The 18519-nt window shown below is 44.7% G+C and overlaps 1 protein-coding gene across 2 annotated transcripts in view; it reads right to left on the reverse strand.

Moving 5' to 3' along the window:
* The window catches only part of POLR1E (RNA polymerase I subunit E), a 31666-nt gene that overhangs the window by 5305 nt on the left and 7842 nt on the right, over positions 1–18519 (reverse strand). The window contains exons 3-9 of one of the 2 annotated variants that reach the window (XM_066604454.1): positions 16268–16344; positions 8429–8526; positions 8278–8333; positions 7426–7570; positions 5860–5970; positions 4284–4380; positions 3329–3459 (exon numbers count right to left, since the gene is read on the reverse strand). In XM_066604454.1, the coding sequence (XP_066460551.1) occupies positions 3329–3459; positions 4284–4380; positions 5860–5970; positions 7426–7570; positions 8278–8333; positions 8429–8526; positions 16268–16344 (715 nt within the window). Of the gene's footprint in view, positions 1–3328; positions 3460–4283; positions 4381–5859; positions 5971–7425; positions 7571–8277; positions 8337–8428; positions 8527–16267; positions 16345–18519 lie in introns of both variants that reach the window. The other variant, XM_066604453.1, reaches the window with a different exon arrangement.

An 18519-nucleotide genomic window follows, 5' to 3' on the forward strand; every position in this document is an offset into this window, starting at 1 on the left:
TTAAAGCCATGGGGGCTGTGGAGGTAGCGGACAGGTGGGACCTGGATAACCGACCGCATACAATGGATGACGGCGATCGCATGAAAGTAAATAAAAAGTGAAAAAAAGTTAAAGTTTCAGCTCCCTTTATGGATCAGATCCATAAGGGGGGCTGAAACTACTCACCGCCATCCTATGCGATGTCCTGCAGTGATATGGTTCGGAAAGGACCTGACGCCATCTTCTGTGCAAGCGACAAAGGACAAAATGGCGACGCATGCGCAGAAAACTGAATTGACGCCGGAGATTTGAACTCTCCTGGCTCCCAGCTACTGAAGGTAGCCAGGAGGCTGGAGATGTAAACGAAAACAGTGGTCACCGGATTGCCGTTATACAATGGATAACGGTGATCACGGAGAAAAGGTAATAAAGTTAAAGGTTCAGCTCCTCATGGATTGGATCTATGAGGGGAGCTTTTAAAAAAAAAAAACAAAAAAAAACAAAACTCACCCACGTCTTCCCCCATGCCCTGTGAGATTCTGGTTCTTCAAGGATCTTACGTAGTCTGCTGCGCATGCACACCAGACATGCACAGATGGGTTTGCGGCCCTGGAGATTTAAAATCTCTCTGCTCCCAGCTGGCATGCGTAGCCGGTCACATGATCTCTGTTATCCAATAGATAATGGCAATCTTGTAAAGCAAAAAAAAAAAAGTTTAAGTTTCATATTCCCACACAGATCATATCCGTGAGGGGCGATGAAATTACGTACCCAAGGCCCCCAGATTAATGGTAGGCCTTACCCGGCTTCTGCGCACGTGCCTGTCGCCATAATGGCGAACGCATGCTCAAAAGCTGTGGATTGCCTGCGTGATTTAAAATCTCCCTGCTCTTGGCTACCAAATGTGGCCGAAAGCCTGGAGATGTCATGGGGAGCAGCGGGACCCGTTCCCTAGTCACGTGATCGCCACTATCCAGTGGATAACAGCAATCACGTGAAAGTAAAAAAAAAAAAAAGAGTTAAAATTTCATCTCCTGTCACAGACCCCATCCATGAGGGGGGTGAAGTTACTTACCTAAGGCCTCCGGCGAGGTCCCCCGACAGGATCTTTATCCGCGGACCTTTCCCCAACGTCGGCACATGCATCCATTGGCAAAGTGGCAGACACAAGTGCAGAAGCTGGGGAGGCCTGAGAAATTTAAAAATCTCCTTGCTCATGGCTACTAAAGGTAGCCGAAAGCCTGGAGCAGTGACCGAGGGCTGCGATGAGCGGTCTCTGGTCACATGATCGCCGTTATCCAATGGCTAATGGCGATCACGTAGAAGTTAAAAGACATTTGAAGTTTGATGCTCCTTTCGGTTTGGCCCCCGTTGTGCGTACAGACATAATATTAGGGCCACAATGGGTATGTTTATGAACACGGGACAAACAGGGGTATCCATTTTGGGGTGAAAGTCTTGGTTATGTATGTACAAAAAAAAAAACAACTGCCAAAAAATGAAAATTGTAATTTTTTTTCCTTCTGCTTTGCTTAGATTCATTCAAAAACTGTGGGGTCAAATGCGCAGCACACCCCTAGATGTATTCGTTAAGGGGTCAAGTTTTCAAAATGGGGTCATTTGTGGGGGTTCTCCATCGTTTTGGCCACTCAAGGGCTCTACAAGTGGGCAATGGGGCCTAAAACGCCTTCAAGCAAAATGTCTGTTCTGAAAGCCACCGCTTGCTTCTTTCATTTTGGGCCCCATTGTGCATACAGACATAAGATTAGGGCCACAAAGGGTATGTTTCTGAACACCAGACAAACAGGGGTATCTATTTGGGGGTGTAAATCCTCATTTTCATGTGCACTATAGAAAAAAAATATGTCTTTAAAATGACATTTGCAAAAATATGATCCCCCCCCCCCCCCCCCTCTCCTCTAAATTACATTAAATCCTAAAAAAAAAAACCTGTGGGGTCAAAGTACTCCTGACCTCCTCAGTAAATACATTAAGGGGTGTAGTTTTTAAAATGGGGTCATTTGTGGGGGTCTCTATCATTCTGACACCTATGAGCCTTTGCAATCTTGGCTTGGTGTAGGAAAATATAGTAACATAGTATGTAAGGCTGAATGAAGACAATGTCCATCTAGTCCAGCCTGTCTATCCTCCTGTGTTGATCCAGAGGACGGCAAAAAAACCCAAGGGCAGAAGCCAATTAGCCCTTTTGGGGAAAAAAATCCTTCCCGACTCCCTAATGGCAATCAGACTGTTCCCTGGATCAACCCCTAATAGTTCCTACCTGCCTGTATCCCCGGATTAATAATTAACCTAAGATTTATAACCTATAATATCCTTCCCCGCTAAAAAGTGTTCCTCAAAATGTTGATAAGCAATGTTAAATTTGTACGCCTCCCAAATGGTTAAAAAAAAAACAAACACCTAAAGTTTGTCAAACGTGCGTCCAGAATAAAGTAAACAGATGGAAATATGTGTGTGTGTGTGTGTGTGTGTGTGTGTACATACATATACATACACAAAAATTTGTACAGTATGTTTGCACATATTTGAGATATTACAGTTGAAAATGAAAAATATTTTCAAAATGTTCCCAATTTTTGCGCTTTTAATATATACAAATTCTATTGGTCTTTTTACCACCTAAATGAAGTACAACATGTGGCGAAAAAACTATTTCAGAATTACTTGGATATGCAGAGCCTTTACGGAGTTATGATATGTTAAAGTGACATGTCAGATTTCCAAAGTTTGGCTCCGTCACTAAGGAGTTCAGAAAAACGCTTTTGCAAGGGGAGAAAAAAAAAAGAAGTTTATTTTGGTACAGATTTAGCCAAAAGTTATTAACATGGTGTAAGCACATGAAACACCAATAAAAAGAGAAATCATTGGTGGTAGTGGGAAATAAATTGGAGCAACCACTGAACTATTCAGCCACACCTCATAGATGCATCTTCTTCAAATCGGTCATATATTTAGCAAGATTATAACTGGTGCCCATCTTCGGTAAACAGGGTGCATGTCAGTTGTGTGCGCAAAAGGTGACATAATGCAAACTCCTAAAAAGGGGTTTTTTTTCCAGATACTATTGATGACCTATTGTCAGCATGGGTCATCAATAGTTGATTGCCTGGGGTCCACTGCTTGAGACCCCGGCCGATCAGCTGAGCGGGTGCTAACCCTCAGTGCTGCTCCGACCACTCTGTATTGTGGTGCCGACGATCAGCTAGGTTCCAGAGACTAGATCATCAATAGAATTCTCCTGTGAATCCCCTTTAAGCTGCACAGCTGAAGACAAAGGCGATACATTCAGGCTGCTACATTTACACCAAACATAAAAGCGGGAGCTCACCTTTCACTTTCACAACTTTAAGCTTGCTGATGTGTATCAGAGCGTCCACATACCACAGAGCGCGGGCTTGCTTGTCTATATCCTTTGCATGCTTAAGCTCCGCAAGTTCTTGCAGTACATAAGAACAATGTCTAGAAGGAGGAAAAAAAGGCAAAGCCAGATATACGTTATCTCCACTTCTCTGGAAATGGCAATTGCAGATTCCATCTTAGCTGAGCATGCATTTTTTTTTTTGACAGAAGGGAAGTAAGCAAGCAGGGACGCCGTCCGAGGAAACAAAGATCAGGTATGCTGTCAGCCTATATACCTGACCTGGCGATGATCTAGAGGAGCCAAGAACCCCCAGACAGTCAATTGACTGATTCTACAGAAGTACGTGTCAAATAACTGCTTTTTGGTGTGTTTTCTCTAACACAGACTCAGAGATCGTTCATGCGGCCTGTTTATACAGCAGACACATCATTGGCGTGTTCAAACCAGAAATCGTTCCCGTTCACTGTATAAATGACTGAGAACGAGCGGTATTTAAGCGGAATATTGGAACGAACCAACGATGATTTTTATGACTGCATACAATGAACAAAAGCAAACATTTTTTCGCTTGGCGTTCAACCGTTGGCTGCGTTTACACTGAACGATGGTTGGTTTTCGCTCTACGGTCCACAGAGGGACTTGGGTCAGTCGCAGGGCAGTACTTGTAAGTCTAAACCAGGAGTTGCTCCAAAACAGAGACCAGATGCAAAGCCTTCCATATACGTTTCTCTGTGCAGGTTCTGCTTCTGGCTTACAAATACCGATGTGTGAACGTGGCCCTAACATGTATCAGCTCCGCCGTGGGGGATGGGTATCTGAACTGCAAGCTTTGCATGTGTCTACATTAATAAAGCCCTTCCTTCTTTGCACCAATATGGCAGATACAAGAAGGTCGTACTAGGAAAGGAGTAAGTTAGCTTACTGTTTATTCGCCATCTTCTCCTGCAGCTCCTCCATGGTGATATTCTTAAAGGCAGCGGCGACCTTTTCCAGAGCGTTATACTCCGCATGAGGGAGAACTTACCAAAAGTTAAGAACAAGTATCCACAAATAATTGTATACCGCACTGAAGACTACCTGTCATGTCACAATAAGCTGCCCTGCATGTACACGGGGAATAACATTACTTCTGCCCATTATATGACTTGTATCTCAGAGTCTGTCTATTCCCTGAGCTGTTGAGTCGATACCAGCTGCTGCCTTCTCTCCCTGCCACCTCCTCCTCTCAAATTCTACAGGGGCTGTGAGTAATGCCCCATTAACACGGGACGACTGTCGGCGAAACGCTGTGCGGGAGCGGGTGACGTCACTCTAGTTATTAGCAGTTGTTTAGACAGGCAGATCACCGCTGAGTATCGCACAGTGCTATGTGATACACGGAGCGGGGAGCGTTTAGACGCAGCTAGAAGTGAGCGAACCAGCAATGGTTTTTATGCAGCCTGAAACTAAGTGGCAAACAAACACCACATGATGCTTTGCATTTAGATGTAACGATGATCGCGCACTTTTGTTAAATCAAACCAATTTGGCGGGACAGTGGTTACATGTAAATGGCCCTTTAGCCGAGACATACCTTAGCCGTATTTAATGAGTGATCAGTGCAGAAGGCGGGATGATGTGGAAGGGGTGGAGGGGGCATAAGTGGAGAAGGAGACATTTTTCTCTAACATATTACAGGGTTGTTTCTACTCATTTATACTATTAATTTATGCAGTTTGTTGAAGGTACGGCGGCCATTAAACGCACACCATCCGGCTACAAAAGCTTCTACGTTATGTACATTCAGCAGCATATTGTGCACATTGTTACATCTTCTGCACTGGTAGAGCAAGGCCGCCTGCAGACGGCCAGGTCGGATGCAGCAGCGAGAATTCTCGCCGCAGGACCCGACCCGAGCGCCTGCAGAGAGCAGCGCGTACTCACCCGCGCCCCCGGCTCTTTCATGTGCCGGCTAGCCAGCGAATGCGCAGACCGGAGCCAGCGAGTGACGTCTCTGCAAGCCACGCACAGAAATAGAGCATGCCATGGTTTGTTTGCCGCGCCAGATTTCGCGCGGTCAAACTGCGGCCGTCTGCATAGGATTGCGTTTGTTAATGCAATCCTATGCAGGCTTCCAGCGGCGGGATTTCCGCCCTTCTGCAGGCAGCCCAAGTGGCACTAATATTACATAGTATGTTCGGCTGAAGGGAGACAACATCCATCTAGTTAAGCCCATTTCCACCTCCCTTGTTGATCCAGAGGAAAAAAAAACAAAAAAAAAAAAACATTGAGGCAATAAGTTTCTCCCACTATTCTTCAGGAAAATGTGTGTGTTGGAAATCAAGATCTTCACTCAAGAACACTTCCCCAGTGTGTGTGTATATATTATATCCTCCATAATAAACCTTGTGCTTAATATTGTCAATATGGATTGCCCATGCCATTGCCATGCAATCTCAGCGCCACAATCACCGCTGACAGACGATACACCCACGACTGAGTTTTTTGTTGAAGGATACGAGTGTGGAAATCGTAAACGCTCTCTTGATTTTCTGCACTAGAGTTACATGGAGGCAAGAATTGTGAACAGAACTCCTCCTCCTTCCGGTCCCTCGCTTCTTGCATCAGTTCTGTAAGAATGATATATGGATTACATTAGTCACAATCTGAATAGCACTTACAGTATGCACATATCTTATAGGGAGCCCGTCAGGTCCTACTAGCTGCCGAGCACCATATACAAGTGGTAGATGCACTGATTTCAGCTGTTACTTATATCAATTGGTTTAGTGGTTTTGCAAATCTTACTTTTGAAACATTGCAGGGCCGGACTGGAGTTCAATGAAGCCCATGTATATTCACTAGTGATGAGCGAGCATACTCGCTAAGGGCAATTGCTTGAGCGAGCATTGCCCTTAGCGAGTACCTGCCCGCGGGAGACAAAAGGTTCAGCTGCCGGCAGGGAGCAGCGGAGGAGAGCGGGGAGGAACGGAGGGGAGATCTCTCTCCCCCCGCTCACTGCCGCAATTCACCTGTCAGCCGCGCCGGCACCCGAACCTTCTCTGCTGAGCGGGGAGATACTCGCTAAGGACAATGCTCGATCGAGCAATTGTCCTTAGCGAGTATGCGCACTCATCTCTAATATTCACATATGCACACTCCCCCCACCCTCCTCCTCTTTGCAGATGCTGATTGGTTGGTCCCTCCATGGTTACTATGCATACAAAGGGACCTGCCAATTAGCATCAGGGTGGAGTGTGCATACACGAATATATATGAACTTCACCAGACTCCTCTCTGGTTCTGCCCCGGAAAGTTTCAAAACTTTTGCAAAACCACTAAACAATCAGTATAAGGCCTCGTTCACAGACTGCTGACGTGGTCAGTATTATACGTCAGTACCGGATCCCTAATAATGGAAAGATTTAGACTTCTCTTCTGTGTGTCCAACTCCTGATTTTAGCTTTAAAATACTGGCCACAGCTGCAATGTGTGAATGAAGTCTGGGTGGCACACCGCTGAAATTTGTTGCACTACTTGAGAAAAAAAAAAAGTATAAATATAAATTATAATGATGGGATGGTCGGCAGCATCACGAGGTCTCCCTGCTGACAGCTGTGGCAGGAGGATCACTTCTTCCCCGGAGTGATGCTCTCTCTTCACCTACCCTTCCGCAGGAAGGGTAGGTGGAGAGAGAGCCTGACCCTTTAACAAGCCATTTAAATGTTGTGGTCAGTGCTGACCCTGGCATCTAAGTGGTTGACAGCTAGGATCAGTGTCATCCCTGAGCCAGACTGCTGTTGCCAAGGGACACCTATCCTTGTTTGTACCAGATTTACCCCATCCACTAATCACTGTAGCATCAGCGATATCAGAAATACAGAACTGGGGTCACCCAATTTGCGTGATGAGGTGGGTGACCGGCACTACGCCCAGATGGAGGATGCATGGAGAGATGCAAGTGCCGGGCTCGCTCCACTCACTTCTAAGAGAGTTATGAAAACAGTGGTGCAACTTGTGGATAGGCCATAAATGTGCGAGTTGGGAATAACCATTTAGGTAAATGAGTGCAGATTAGTACTTGCCTGCTGTTCCCTTGGACTCGATGATCATTTCAGCCGCTTTTACAATTTCTTTACTTATAACATCACTGCCGACTTCGTTTAGCTTTCGTGAAGACAAAGCCCGTTTCTGCTTGTTCGTTCCAAAGGACTCAATCAGAGCGTCAACCTAGCCAACAAAAACCAGTCATGAACGTAGCGCCTATATTACAGAGACGGGCGGCTTCAGCACTTTATGCAATTCTCTTCACAGCGGACTGTTAGTTGGCCTATAGCAACGCAACGCGTCAGTCGTAATATAGATCACTTGCAAAAAGCTGCAGCATCTCTGTGCTCAAAGGCTTCATTACAGCAGCTGAGCCCATAAAAATTTTTTTTTTTAAAAACCTAAAAATAAAAAGCTGATTGAATCGTGTTTTTTTTCCCCCATTTCACTCCATAGAATTATTTTAAATGTTTTTTTAGTACATTATACAGTCCCATTGAAAACTACAACTCGCAGAAGGAAAGACTATCCTTAAGGGGTTAAATGACTACAACTTCACTATTACATAAGCAATACAACAGGGAGGGGGGGGGGCACAAAAAGTGTCAACCAATATAGCTGCCCTGTATGCGACTTGGAGTTACCAGATCGGTCCATATATGAAGAGGTTGGTTGTAATAATCCCAATCACCAATATTACCGAGGAGGTAAACCTTTTACATAAGGACTGTAAGAGATGAAGATCTACTGAACATCACTGCTGGCGGACTTCCAGAAAGAAGCTAATGGAAATGACCCGTCATCCGAGGTGTAAGAGGCGGATATTCAAAACGTTACAAGAGGGAAAGTATGAAAAGTTTCTTAGAGTTGATGCCAAAACTATTGCTCACCTTTTCTCTGTAGGATGTGTTGGGCTGCTCTGCGGTGTCTTCATCTTCATCCACTGCTTCTGTCACCAAACACAAACATACATCAGTGTATATGTATGATAATATAATATAATATATATCTCATGTTTGCAGCTTGCTGAATGCGTCTCACCAGTACGGCTGTTCTCCATCAGCGGCTGCATGCGGATTTGCTCGGCATCATACACTCGCATCTTCCCAGTTTCTTTATTTAATACACCAACAAAATACCTGCAATAAAAAAAATATATATATATATCTAAAAAATTATTATATATCAACCAATTCAGATCTGCCGCGTTCAAGTCACCAACAATTAAGGCCCTTTTACACGGAAAAATGATCCTTCAAAAAAATAGTTTAAACGAGAAAAAGCTAGAAGTCCCAGTGGCCTATAAGTTCTTTTAAACTATGACAATTATTCACCGGAAAGAACTTTACTAATAGCTAAAAATTAAACCTTTATTCATATATATTTAAAAGAGCCGTAGGCATATGTACGCAAATAAACTCCCTAATAAAAAAACCCTTGTCCGTGATATACTTGGACAAAATAGTAGTGGTTACCGTAGTTATTTATACAGATAGCCACAGTTTTCTTATACCCACATAGCTGAGGGTGTCAGTAATTGTATAGACCGACACACCCTGTTATGCTAGTAACACTTATAGCTGTCAATTTTACTCTCATCACAATCAACCAGTGAAGCAAAATTGTTTAGTATAGATAATGTGTTGTAGTTGTTAGAAAGCTTGTTCGATACTGATTTTTCTAGAGTCAAACTTTTCTGCTTCTCAAAAAAGTGGAGCTTTATTCAACTTATTCCATCTATAAATCCATCAACGCGTTTCTATGACACCGAACATACGTGTCATTTCATCAGGATGGAAATTATATCACGTTTGGCTTATTAAAGCCTTTCTGTTATACCTTGAGTTTGTTATTTATGTATGCTCCAGTCCACACTCGGTGGAGTGCAGCTTACTATATTTGAGTTCGTCTTGATATTAAGGCCATACAGTCCGTACTGATAAAGACAGATCAAGATTCGGTGTATCTGCTTACATTCACTAACAGGTGTCAAATCCAAAACTACCTGCAGGTTGTTTCAGCTGATCACTTATTTATCCTCATAAAACCCACATTTACGGGGCGTGCACGGATGTAAGTCAATCTTGCTAACACTGTCTGTACTGATAAAGACAGACAACAAGTAAGTGCAACAGCCTATGTTTGCTAAAAGGCATCAAATTGAGAATACCTGCAAGCTCGTTAGGCTGAGCACTAATCTGTCCTCACAACAACAAGCCCACATTTATGGGGCATATAAAGTCAAAAAAGCCCACATTTACGGGGCATATAATGTTCAAAGGCCCACATTTACGGGCAAGAGAGTCAAAAAGCCCTCATTTACGGGGGAAGGAAGAGAGTTGATACTCTAACCCAAAAATGGGCATAGATTACAGCCACGCTGGCCGTGATGTTTATGTAGCAGCCACCCTGGCCGCAATGAGACAGAGCTGGTCCGTGGGTATACTCCCCTTCCTTTTATATGCGTAGCTCCACCCTTCTTTTTTGGGATTGTCCTTATTGATCCAATTAGCAAGCTGCTTCTTTACACTCCCCCAGCGAAATCCCGCGATATTAGTGACGTCATCACGTTACGACGTCACTCGGCACGCAGCGCAATGCAATCATGGGATTCTTAGAATGTCACATGATACTCTCCTTCACCTTATGATAATATTGCCATGGTAGCCAGGATGCCAAACGCTAGCGCATGCGTTCTATTACAGGAGCGGGTGATAGATCATTTGCCCTTATCTTTGGGATGTTATAATAAATTGTTTTTATGACAACCTTTATGGCTTATGTGCCTTATTGTATCGATATTTCCATGCACTTTAGACACCTATGTTCTTTTTATATGTACTGTCTGTGAATAGAGAGGGAAGCAGTTATGCTAGGACAATATATCCCAACCGAGATGATGTATAGAGCAATAGTCAATTTTGTCAGCCAGACACATTTCAGATCACTTCTTATAATCATCCATTCAAAAGGTAAGTATTATTGTTTCTCTTATTTTTGTTTTGTACTTAATTTATTTGAAGATGAAATTCATTCATTTCCCATCATTTTAGCCACATTGCTATCTGATGATTCGCATCATAATGACATTTTTGAATCAGGCAAAAGACATTCAGTTTTCATATAGTCAGTTTATATCATTCTTGGGACTAGAATGAATTACGGCGTTTGTCAGATGTTTTTCAAATATGGATTATCGGTTAATTTACATTCCATCATGTAGGTAGTTTTTGTTTTTATTTTATTTTAATATATTAATTGCACTGCATCATACAGTTAGCTCTTTATTTTATCATCTAGTTTTTTGGGGTTAGCGAACCATGTTTGCACATTACACATAGATGTTATTAATAGAGATGAGCGAGCGTACTCGGATAAGCACTACTCGCTCGAGTAATTGGCTTTATCCGAGTATCGCTGTACTCAGGTCTGAAGATTCGGGTGCCGGCACGGAGCTGCAGGGGAGGGCGGGGAGGAACGGAGGTAAGATCTTTCTCTCCTTCTCTCCTGCCCGCTCTCCCCTGCTCCCCGCTGCGACTCACCTGTCAGCCGCAGCGGCACCCGAATCTTCAGACCCGAGCACAGCGATACTCGGATAAAGCAAATTACTCGAGCGAGTAGTGCTTATCCGAGTACGCTCGCTCATCTCTAGTTATTAACCATCAACTTCATATGTAGGAATATCCCGCACTATTAGGTTCTTCTTCTGGAATCCGATAAACCAATTGATCCTCAAGGGACTATTGTTGTAAAACGATTGTTTCAACACGAGATATTGATAGTTTATACTGCATCGGGCATTAGCGTGTTGTAAGGATTCAATGATGCAGAAAACTCCCATGCTAAATTACGTTGGTACCCATGTCTCACAGTATCAGGTAGCTGTTATTAACCTATGTTATATTTTGTGACTTTCATCTAGGGCAATAGATAACAAGGAGTTATGAATATACAAAATCGATTAGATAAATGATGCAAAGGATAAACATTCATTTAATCCTTTGGGTGCACATGAGTCCAATCTAAAGATCCACCCAGATTCTTTCTGTCCACATCTCCTCGTCTGCCATTACTTTTGATCATTTCAATTCCGCAGAAGGTTACTACCTCAGGATTTCCACCATGTTTCTCTTTGATATGTGATGCCAAGCTCGTTTGTTCATTGCGATTTATGTTCCAACATGTGAAGTACTCTACGTCGCAGTTGCTGCATCGTCTTACCGATATAATCCCTTGGGCAGGGGCAGGTTGCCATATATACAACACCGTTTGTTCTACAATTGATGAAATCTTGTATAACGTATTCCGTGCCCGCTGAAGAGCTTCTGAATGTTTTGCAGCGATGTATTTACATGCTTTGCACCCTGAACATGGGTATGAGCCCTTTACAACCAGGTATTTATTGATATCTGTGGTAAGTGGCTGTGGACCAAACGGTCCTTAAGATTTCTCCCACGTCTATAGGTGATCATGGGCCTTTCTGATAGGAATTCTTTAATATCCACATCTTTCCTAAGAATGTCCCAGTATTTAGTGAGGATGTTCCGCACATCTTGAGATTTTATCACTCTGAGCAGTTTGTCATTTCCTGATTTGGGTTTTACTTCAAGAAGATCTTCTCTATTGGATTGCTTTGCTTGATTCTGGGCCTCTGTTTCCACATTTTCCGGATAGCCTCTATCAAGAAACCTCTTGTGCATTTCTTGAGATTTTGCGTTGAATTCTTTTTCATTTGAGCAATTTCGCTTTACCCTAATGAACTGACTTTTTGGAATTCCTCTTTTTAATGATGGTGGATGGTGGCTACTCCAGTGAAGGAGAGTATTTCACGCTGTCTTTTTTCGGAAAATCGTGGTTTCCAGGTGATCATCTTCAGTTTTGGAAATATAAAGATCAAGGAATGTAATTTTGATCTGGCTGACAAAAGTGACTATTGCTCTATACATCATCTCGGTTGGGATATATTGTCCTAGCATAACTGCTTCCCTCTCTATTCACAGACAGTACATATAAAAAGAATATAGGTGTCTAAAGTGCATGGAAATATCGATACAGTAAGGCACATAAGCCACAAATGTTGTCATAAAAACAATTTATTATAACATCCCAAAGATAAGGGCAAATGATCTATCACCCGCTCCTGTAATAGAACGCATGCGCTAGCGTTTGGCATCCTGGCTACCATGGCAATATTATCATAAGGTGAAGGAGTGTATTATGTGACATTCTAAGAATCACATGATCGCATTGCGCTGCGTGCCGAGTGACGTCGTAACGTGATGACGTCACTAATATCGCGGGATTTCGCTGGGGGAGTGTAAAGAAGCAGCTTGCTAATTGGATCAATAAGGACAATCCCAAAAAAGAAGGGTGGAGCTACGCATATAAAAGGAAGGGGAGTATACCCACGGACCAGCTCTGTCTCATTGCGGCCAGGGCGGCTGCTACATAAACATCACGGCCAGCGTGGCTGTAATCTATGCCCATTTTTGGGTTAGAGTATCAACTCTCTTGCATGCCCCGTAAATGAGGGCTTTTTGACTCTTTTGCCCCGTAAATGTGGGCCTTTGAACATTATGTGCCCCGTAAATGTGGGCTTTTTTGACTTTATATGCCCCATAAATGTGGGCTTGTTGTTGTGAGGACAGAGTAGTGCTCAGCCTAACGAGCTTGCAGGTATTCTCAATTTGATGCCTTTTAGCAAACATAGGCTGTTGCACTTACTGGTTGTCTGTCTTTATCAGTACAGACAGTGTTAGCAAGATTGACTTACATCCGTGCACGCCCCGTAAATGTGGGTTTTAGGACGACAAATAAGTGATCAGCTGGAACAACCTGCAGGTAGTTTTTGATCTGACACCTGTTAGTGAATGTAAGCTGATACACTGAATCTTGATCTGTCTTTATCAGTACGGACTGTATGGCCTTAATATCAAGACAAACTTAAATATAGTAAGCTGCACTCCACCGAGTGTGGACTAGAGCATACATAAATAACAAACTCAAGGTATAACAGAAAGGCTTTAATAAGCCAAACGTGATATAATTTCCATCCTGATGAAATGACACGTATGTTCGGTGTCATAGAAACGCGTTGATGGATTTATAGATGGAATAAGTTGAATAAAGCTCCACTTTTTTGAGAAGCAGAAAAGTTTGACTCTAGAAAAACACGTATGGAACAAGCTGTCTAACAACTATAACACATTATCTATACTAAACAATTTTGCTTCACTGGTTGATTGTGATAAGAGAGTAAAATTGACAGCTATAAGTGTTACTAGCATAACAGGGTGTGTCGGTCTATACAATTACTGACACCCTCAGCTATGTGGGTATAAGAAAACTGTGGCTATCTGTATAAATAACTACGGTAACCACTACTATTTTGTCCAAGTATATCACGGACAAGGATTTCTTTATTAGGGAATTTATTTGCGTACATATGCATACGGCTCTTTTAAATATATATGAATAAAGGTTTAATTTTTAGCTATTAGTAAAGTTCTTTCCGGTGAATAAACGAGAAAAAGCGAATGAAATTCATTCAGTGTAAACGCAGCCAACCACCGAACAATAATCGCTCATCTTTCATTATCTGCAGTCCTAAAAACCATCGTTTGGCTCGTGCAGCTTAACCAGCGTTCGTTCAGTCGTTCTCACCCCTTATACAGCGAATGATTCAACGATTTCTCATCCGAGCGACCAACGATGTATCTGCGGTATAAATAGGCTACGATGTCTTTTGCTTGTTCAAACGAGAAATCTACTTATCTGAACGGACCCTTAGGCCTCCCTCACACAGGGCGTTTGCAGAAACGCAGCGTTTTTCAACGCTGCGTTACTGCAGATTCCGCCCCGTTTCAGCAGCGCTGGCATACTTTATGCCAGCGTTTTGGCTGCGTTTTCAGCTCGGCTGAAAACGCAGCCAAGAATGCTGAAAAGAAAAAAAAAAAAGCTATACTCACCTAGCCGCTGCAGTCCGGGTCGCGGCCGCTGGTCTCTGCCACTGATCCGGGCTTCCTCGGCGCCCCAAAGTCTATTGCCGGGGGCCCCTGGCCTCCGGCGATAGAGGGCTGTGATTGGTTGTCGGTGCTTGCTCGATGCCCAATCACAGCCCTTCATTGACTGTCTCAGCCAATCAGAGATTGGCTGAGACAATCAATGAAGGGCTGTGATTGGGCATCGAGTGTGCCGATAACCAATCACAGCACTTCATTGACTGTCTCAGCCAATCAGCGCCGGCAAGCTCTGATTGGCTGAGACAGTCAATGAAGGGCTGTGATTGGTTGTCGGTGCTTGCTCGATGCCCAATCACAGCACTCTATCCAGGCCAGGGGCCTCCGGCAATAGACTTTTGGGTGCCGAGGAAGCCCGGATCAGCGGCAGAGACCAGGGGCCGCGACCCAGACTGCAGCGGCTAGGTGAGTATTGCTTTTTTTTTCTCTACCTAGCTGGGACTGATTTTCGGGGTAGGGCTTCTATTACAAGCCCTCACCCCGAAAATCGGCGAGCGGTTAACGCTGCCAAAAACGCGGCACCAAGTGTTGCCGAGTTTTTAGCAGTGCCAAAACCTCTGCCCATTCATTTCAATGGGCGACGCAGGGCTGAAAACGCCCCAAAATAGAACATGCATCGCTGTCAAAGCGCAGCGTTGGGAGGCGCTACGTTTTCAGCCCTGTGTGAGCAGCCCCATTGAAATGAATGGGAGTCTTGTACAGCTGGGCTGAAAAGGCAGCGCTAAACGCTGTATAAAACGCCCTGTGTGAGGGAGGCCTTAGGGGGTCAGCAATGTAAATACAGGAAACATGGAAGCTGTAGCAAAAAAGGAGCTGACTTTGGCTAAAATCCGCCTGCGGATCCGCATGAAGATCTGCCCAAGATAAAGGAGGTTCAGTCTTGGGAGTTCTGCAGCGAATTCAGCTTTCAGATCCACGTCAGATTGGACTGCAAGGCTGTCTGTCCACGGGCGAGGCGTCATTGCGTGATCCGCGGCGATAGATCACACGCAGAGCTGGCACGACACGCTTTCCATAGGATAACTACGGAAAGCTCAGCCTACTGCACACGAACGGAAAATCATAGTGAGTTTCCACTCTTGTGATTAAAATGGCGGCGTGCTGCGGTGAGCCGATCATTAGTATAGGCTCATCGTGGAGACCTTTTAGTGAGTGTTCCCACCCTCCTCCACCGCGGCGGCATATCGCAGGCAGCCTATGGCGGGTTTCACACAAGCGCCTGTATATTCGCACGATTTGTGAAAGGAACGTTACTTTGTTGAGCGCACGCCGACACATTTTACTGTAAACGTGCGCACTTGCGATTCTCCCAGTCATTGAAACGGCCGACTACTCTAACGAGCTCCAGATGTGTTTCTTCTCCTGCGCAATTCTTCACCATTTTACTATCCCCTAGCGTACTGCGTGCGCATTTTTGCATCGCCATTGACTTCTATGGGGATTTTAGGAGGGCAAATGGGCAAGAAAATAGAGCAAGCGGCGGAGGTTTTTTTTGCACGACTGAAATGCACAGGAAAAATATCCGCATGCGAGCGAACCCACTGATCCCGTAGTACATGCAGGAGCAGAACACGCTATGGTCATGGTCACTCCGACGGATTTCTAGTAGATTTTTCAATATAGTACAATACAAGTGAATGGAATTTTACAAATCCCCATTCACATGGCGCTGACAAACCACGTGGCTCTGAGGGTGTCTGCAGATTTCCTCCACCGCACGCCTAATTCTTCCGTGGATTAGTTCTGGATCCAGCGCCTGGCATTGCGAGGGTGAAATCCGCAGCCAAATTCATTGTCGTGGAAGGTGTGAACACGGACTACTTCTACCGGGTGGTGTGTGAAGGACTATCTGCGCACCTACCTGCACAGCGAGTCGGACTTCACAGCTGCAGGTGAGAAGTTTTTTCCAACATAACTCAGCCTCTCCGTTTGCGCCGTCTGTAAGGTGAGAAAAGACAAACACATAAGGCCGGCTCATGGGTTATTGTAGCTCTCGCATGAAGGAATGAACCAAAGCCTGCGTGAGACCCCCAAGGACCCTTTGACACGAGAGGGGGGTGGGGGGAATGTTTTTTCCAGTTTCTGCAAAGCAAACCGCTGTAAGTTCCACGCCAAAACCCTCCCCGCTGCGTGATGCAGAATGAATGCAGCACAATGACCAATAAGACGTGTAGATTCTGCTGCAAATTAAACTGCAGATTTGCAGTGCAAAGTGCGGAAAATGTCCACCTGCGGAGAAGGTGCGTCCCACGCTGCCCATTGGCTGCAGGTTTTGGTGGGGATCTGCAGCAGATTGAATTCGAAGTGAAGGGGTGCGATCTGCTGCAGCAAAATCTAGCTGTGCCCCCCACGTACCTGCATTATCTGTAATGCCGTTGACCGTGGAGGCTCAGGGGCGGTCATGCGCAGTACAGACTCCCCCCCCCATTGCTAAGTGATGACGCAGGTACCTACGGCCGTACTCAATGTTAATTACACATGAGCTGCAGGTCGGACGGCCTCGGTTGACTTTAATGGAAAATAGAGCATTCTGCACTTTTTCCTCCGTGTGCAGAATACGCAATTCACATCGGCGAGTGTGAAGGAAAAGCACAAACTTTTCAATGCGTGCAATTTGCGGCGGATCCTCCTTAAAGGAAAAACACTGTTTCCTGTTGGGTGACCGTGCGCATGTAGCAGCCGCCAAACTTTAGCTGTAAGCCAATAGGCAAATAGCAAACGCTACAAATAGGACTTTGTTTGTATTTTTCATTTTTTTATGGGGCTTTTTTCCCCGCAGTAATTCTATTTTGCCATGTATATGTGCAAGATGGAGACCACTGCTCTCCATTGTCGCGCACACACACACACACACACACACACACACACACACACACACACACACACACACCCGTATGCGACAACACTGGATATGAGCTGCGGGGATGTGTGTCATCACTAAGCAATGGCGTGGGAAATATACACACAAAAAAACCCAAACAAAACGAACAAACAAGTGTACTGCGCTGAGTTTTGAGTTGTGCGCAGTACAATTACACGGCCATCACATCCCATTGCATTGACACCTCACCTTTAGGCCTTGTTCACAGGGGTGACACGGTGTCAACGCGAGAACAATTGTAGTGATATCGCATCGCAGGTCCGTGCGATATCGCTGCAGCTTCTCGCTGTGATACCGTGATTTTGTAGCGCTGTCCACAGCTCCGCTCCATCTTCCTCCCAGTTCTGCTTTTCATCTCTTCTGGACAGGGATTGAAAAATCCCTGTCTCCTGGAAGCGCTGGCTGTGATTGGCTGACGCTTAGCCAATCACAGCCAGCACTCGATGAACCAATCACCAGCTATTCATAGAGCACTGGCTGTGATTGGCTAAGCGTCAGCCAATCAAAGGCGGCGCTTCCAGGAGGTGGGTATTTTTTAAACCCCGGCCAGAAGAGATAAAGAAGAATAGTATCAGGGATCCAGGGAACAGATGCAGCAGAGCTGACAGCGCTTCTAGGTGATGTATACTGTTTTTTTCATTCTTTCCTGCAGCTAGGGCTTAGGTTATGGCTATGGCAGTAAGATTTCCTATATCAAAGTTGCGTTGCATGAAATTCCATTTTCATGTGATGCGACAGAGAGGAAGGCTCCGTAGGGAAACATGGGCTACAAAACCTCATGAGTTGCGAGCATAACGCCGGACCCGTGAGGTTTTTGCATCGGGATGTTGCATGCTACAAAACATCGCATGTGTGAAGGAACCCAGAGGAAAGCACGGGCTTCACATACATGCGATTTGTAGCATTACAACAACGCGACTTTGTCACCATGTGAACGAGGCCTTAATAACACACACTGTTTAAAATGGCGCGTCTGTCACAAAGAAGGCAGCATAAAGTAGCGGACAAGTTTCATTAAGCCCGCATCCACATGGCTACAAAACGCATGTATGTGAGGCTCATGGTTCCCAATTAGTTCTTTCACATGAGATGTTTTATAGCCTGAAAGAACCCATTGGCAACCATGAGCCTCACATACAGGCGTTTTGTAGCGATGACTTTGTAGCCCGTCTGAAAGAGGCCTTAAGGGTGAACAAGTACCCCCCAGTGATCTGTATGCACACAGCCGGTAC

The sequence above is a fragment of the Eleutherodactylus coqui genome, chromosome 5 (assembly GCF_035609145.1).
Source record: "Eleutherodactylus coqui strain aEleCoq1 chromosome 5, aEleCoq1.hap1, whole genome shotgun sequence".
In the NCBI taxonomy this organism is placed as follows: Eukaryota; Metazoa; Chordata; class Amphibia; order Anura; family Eleutherodactylidae; genus Eleutherodactylus; species Eleutherodactylus coqui.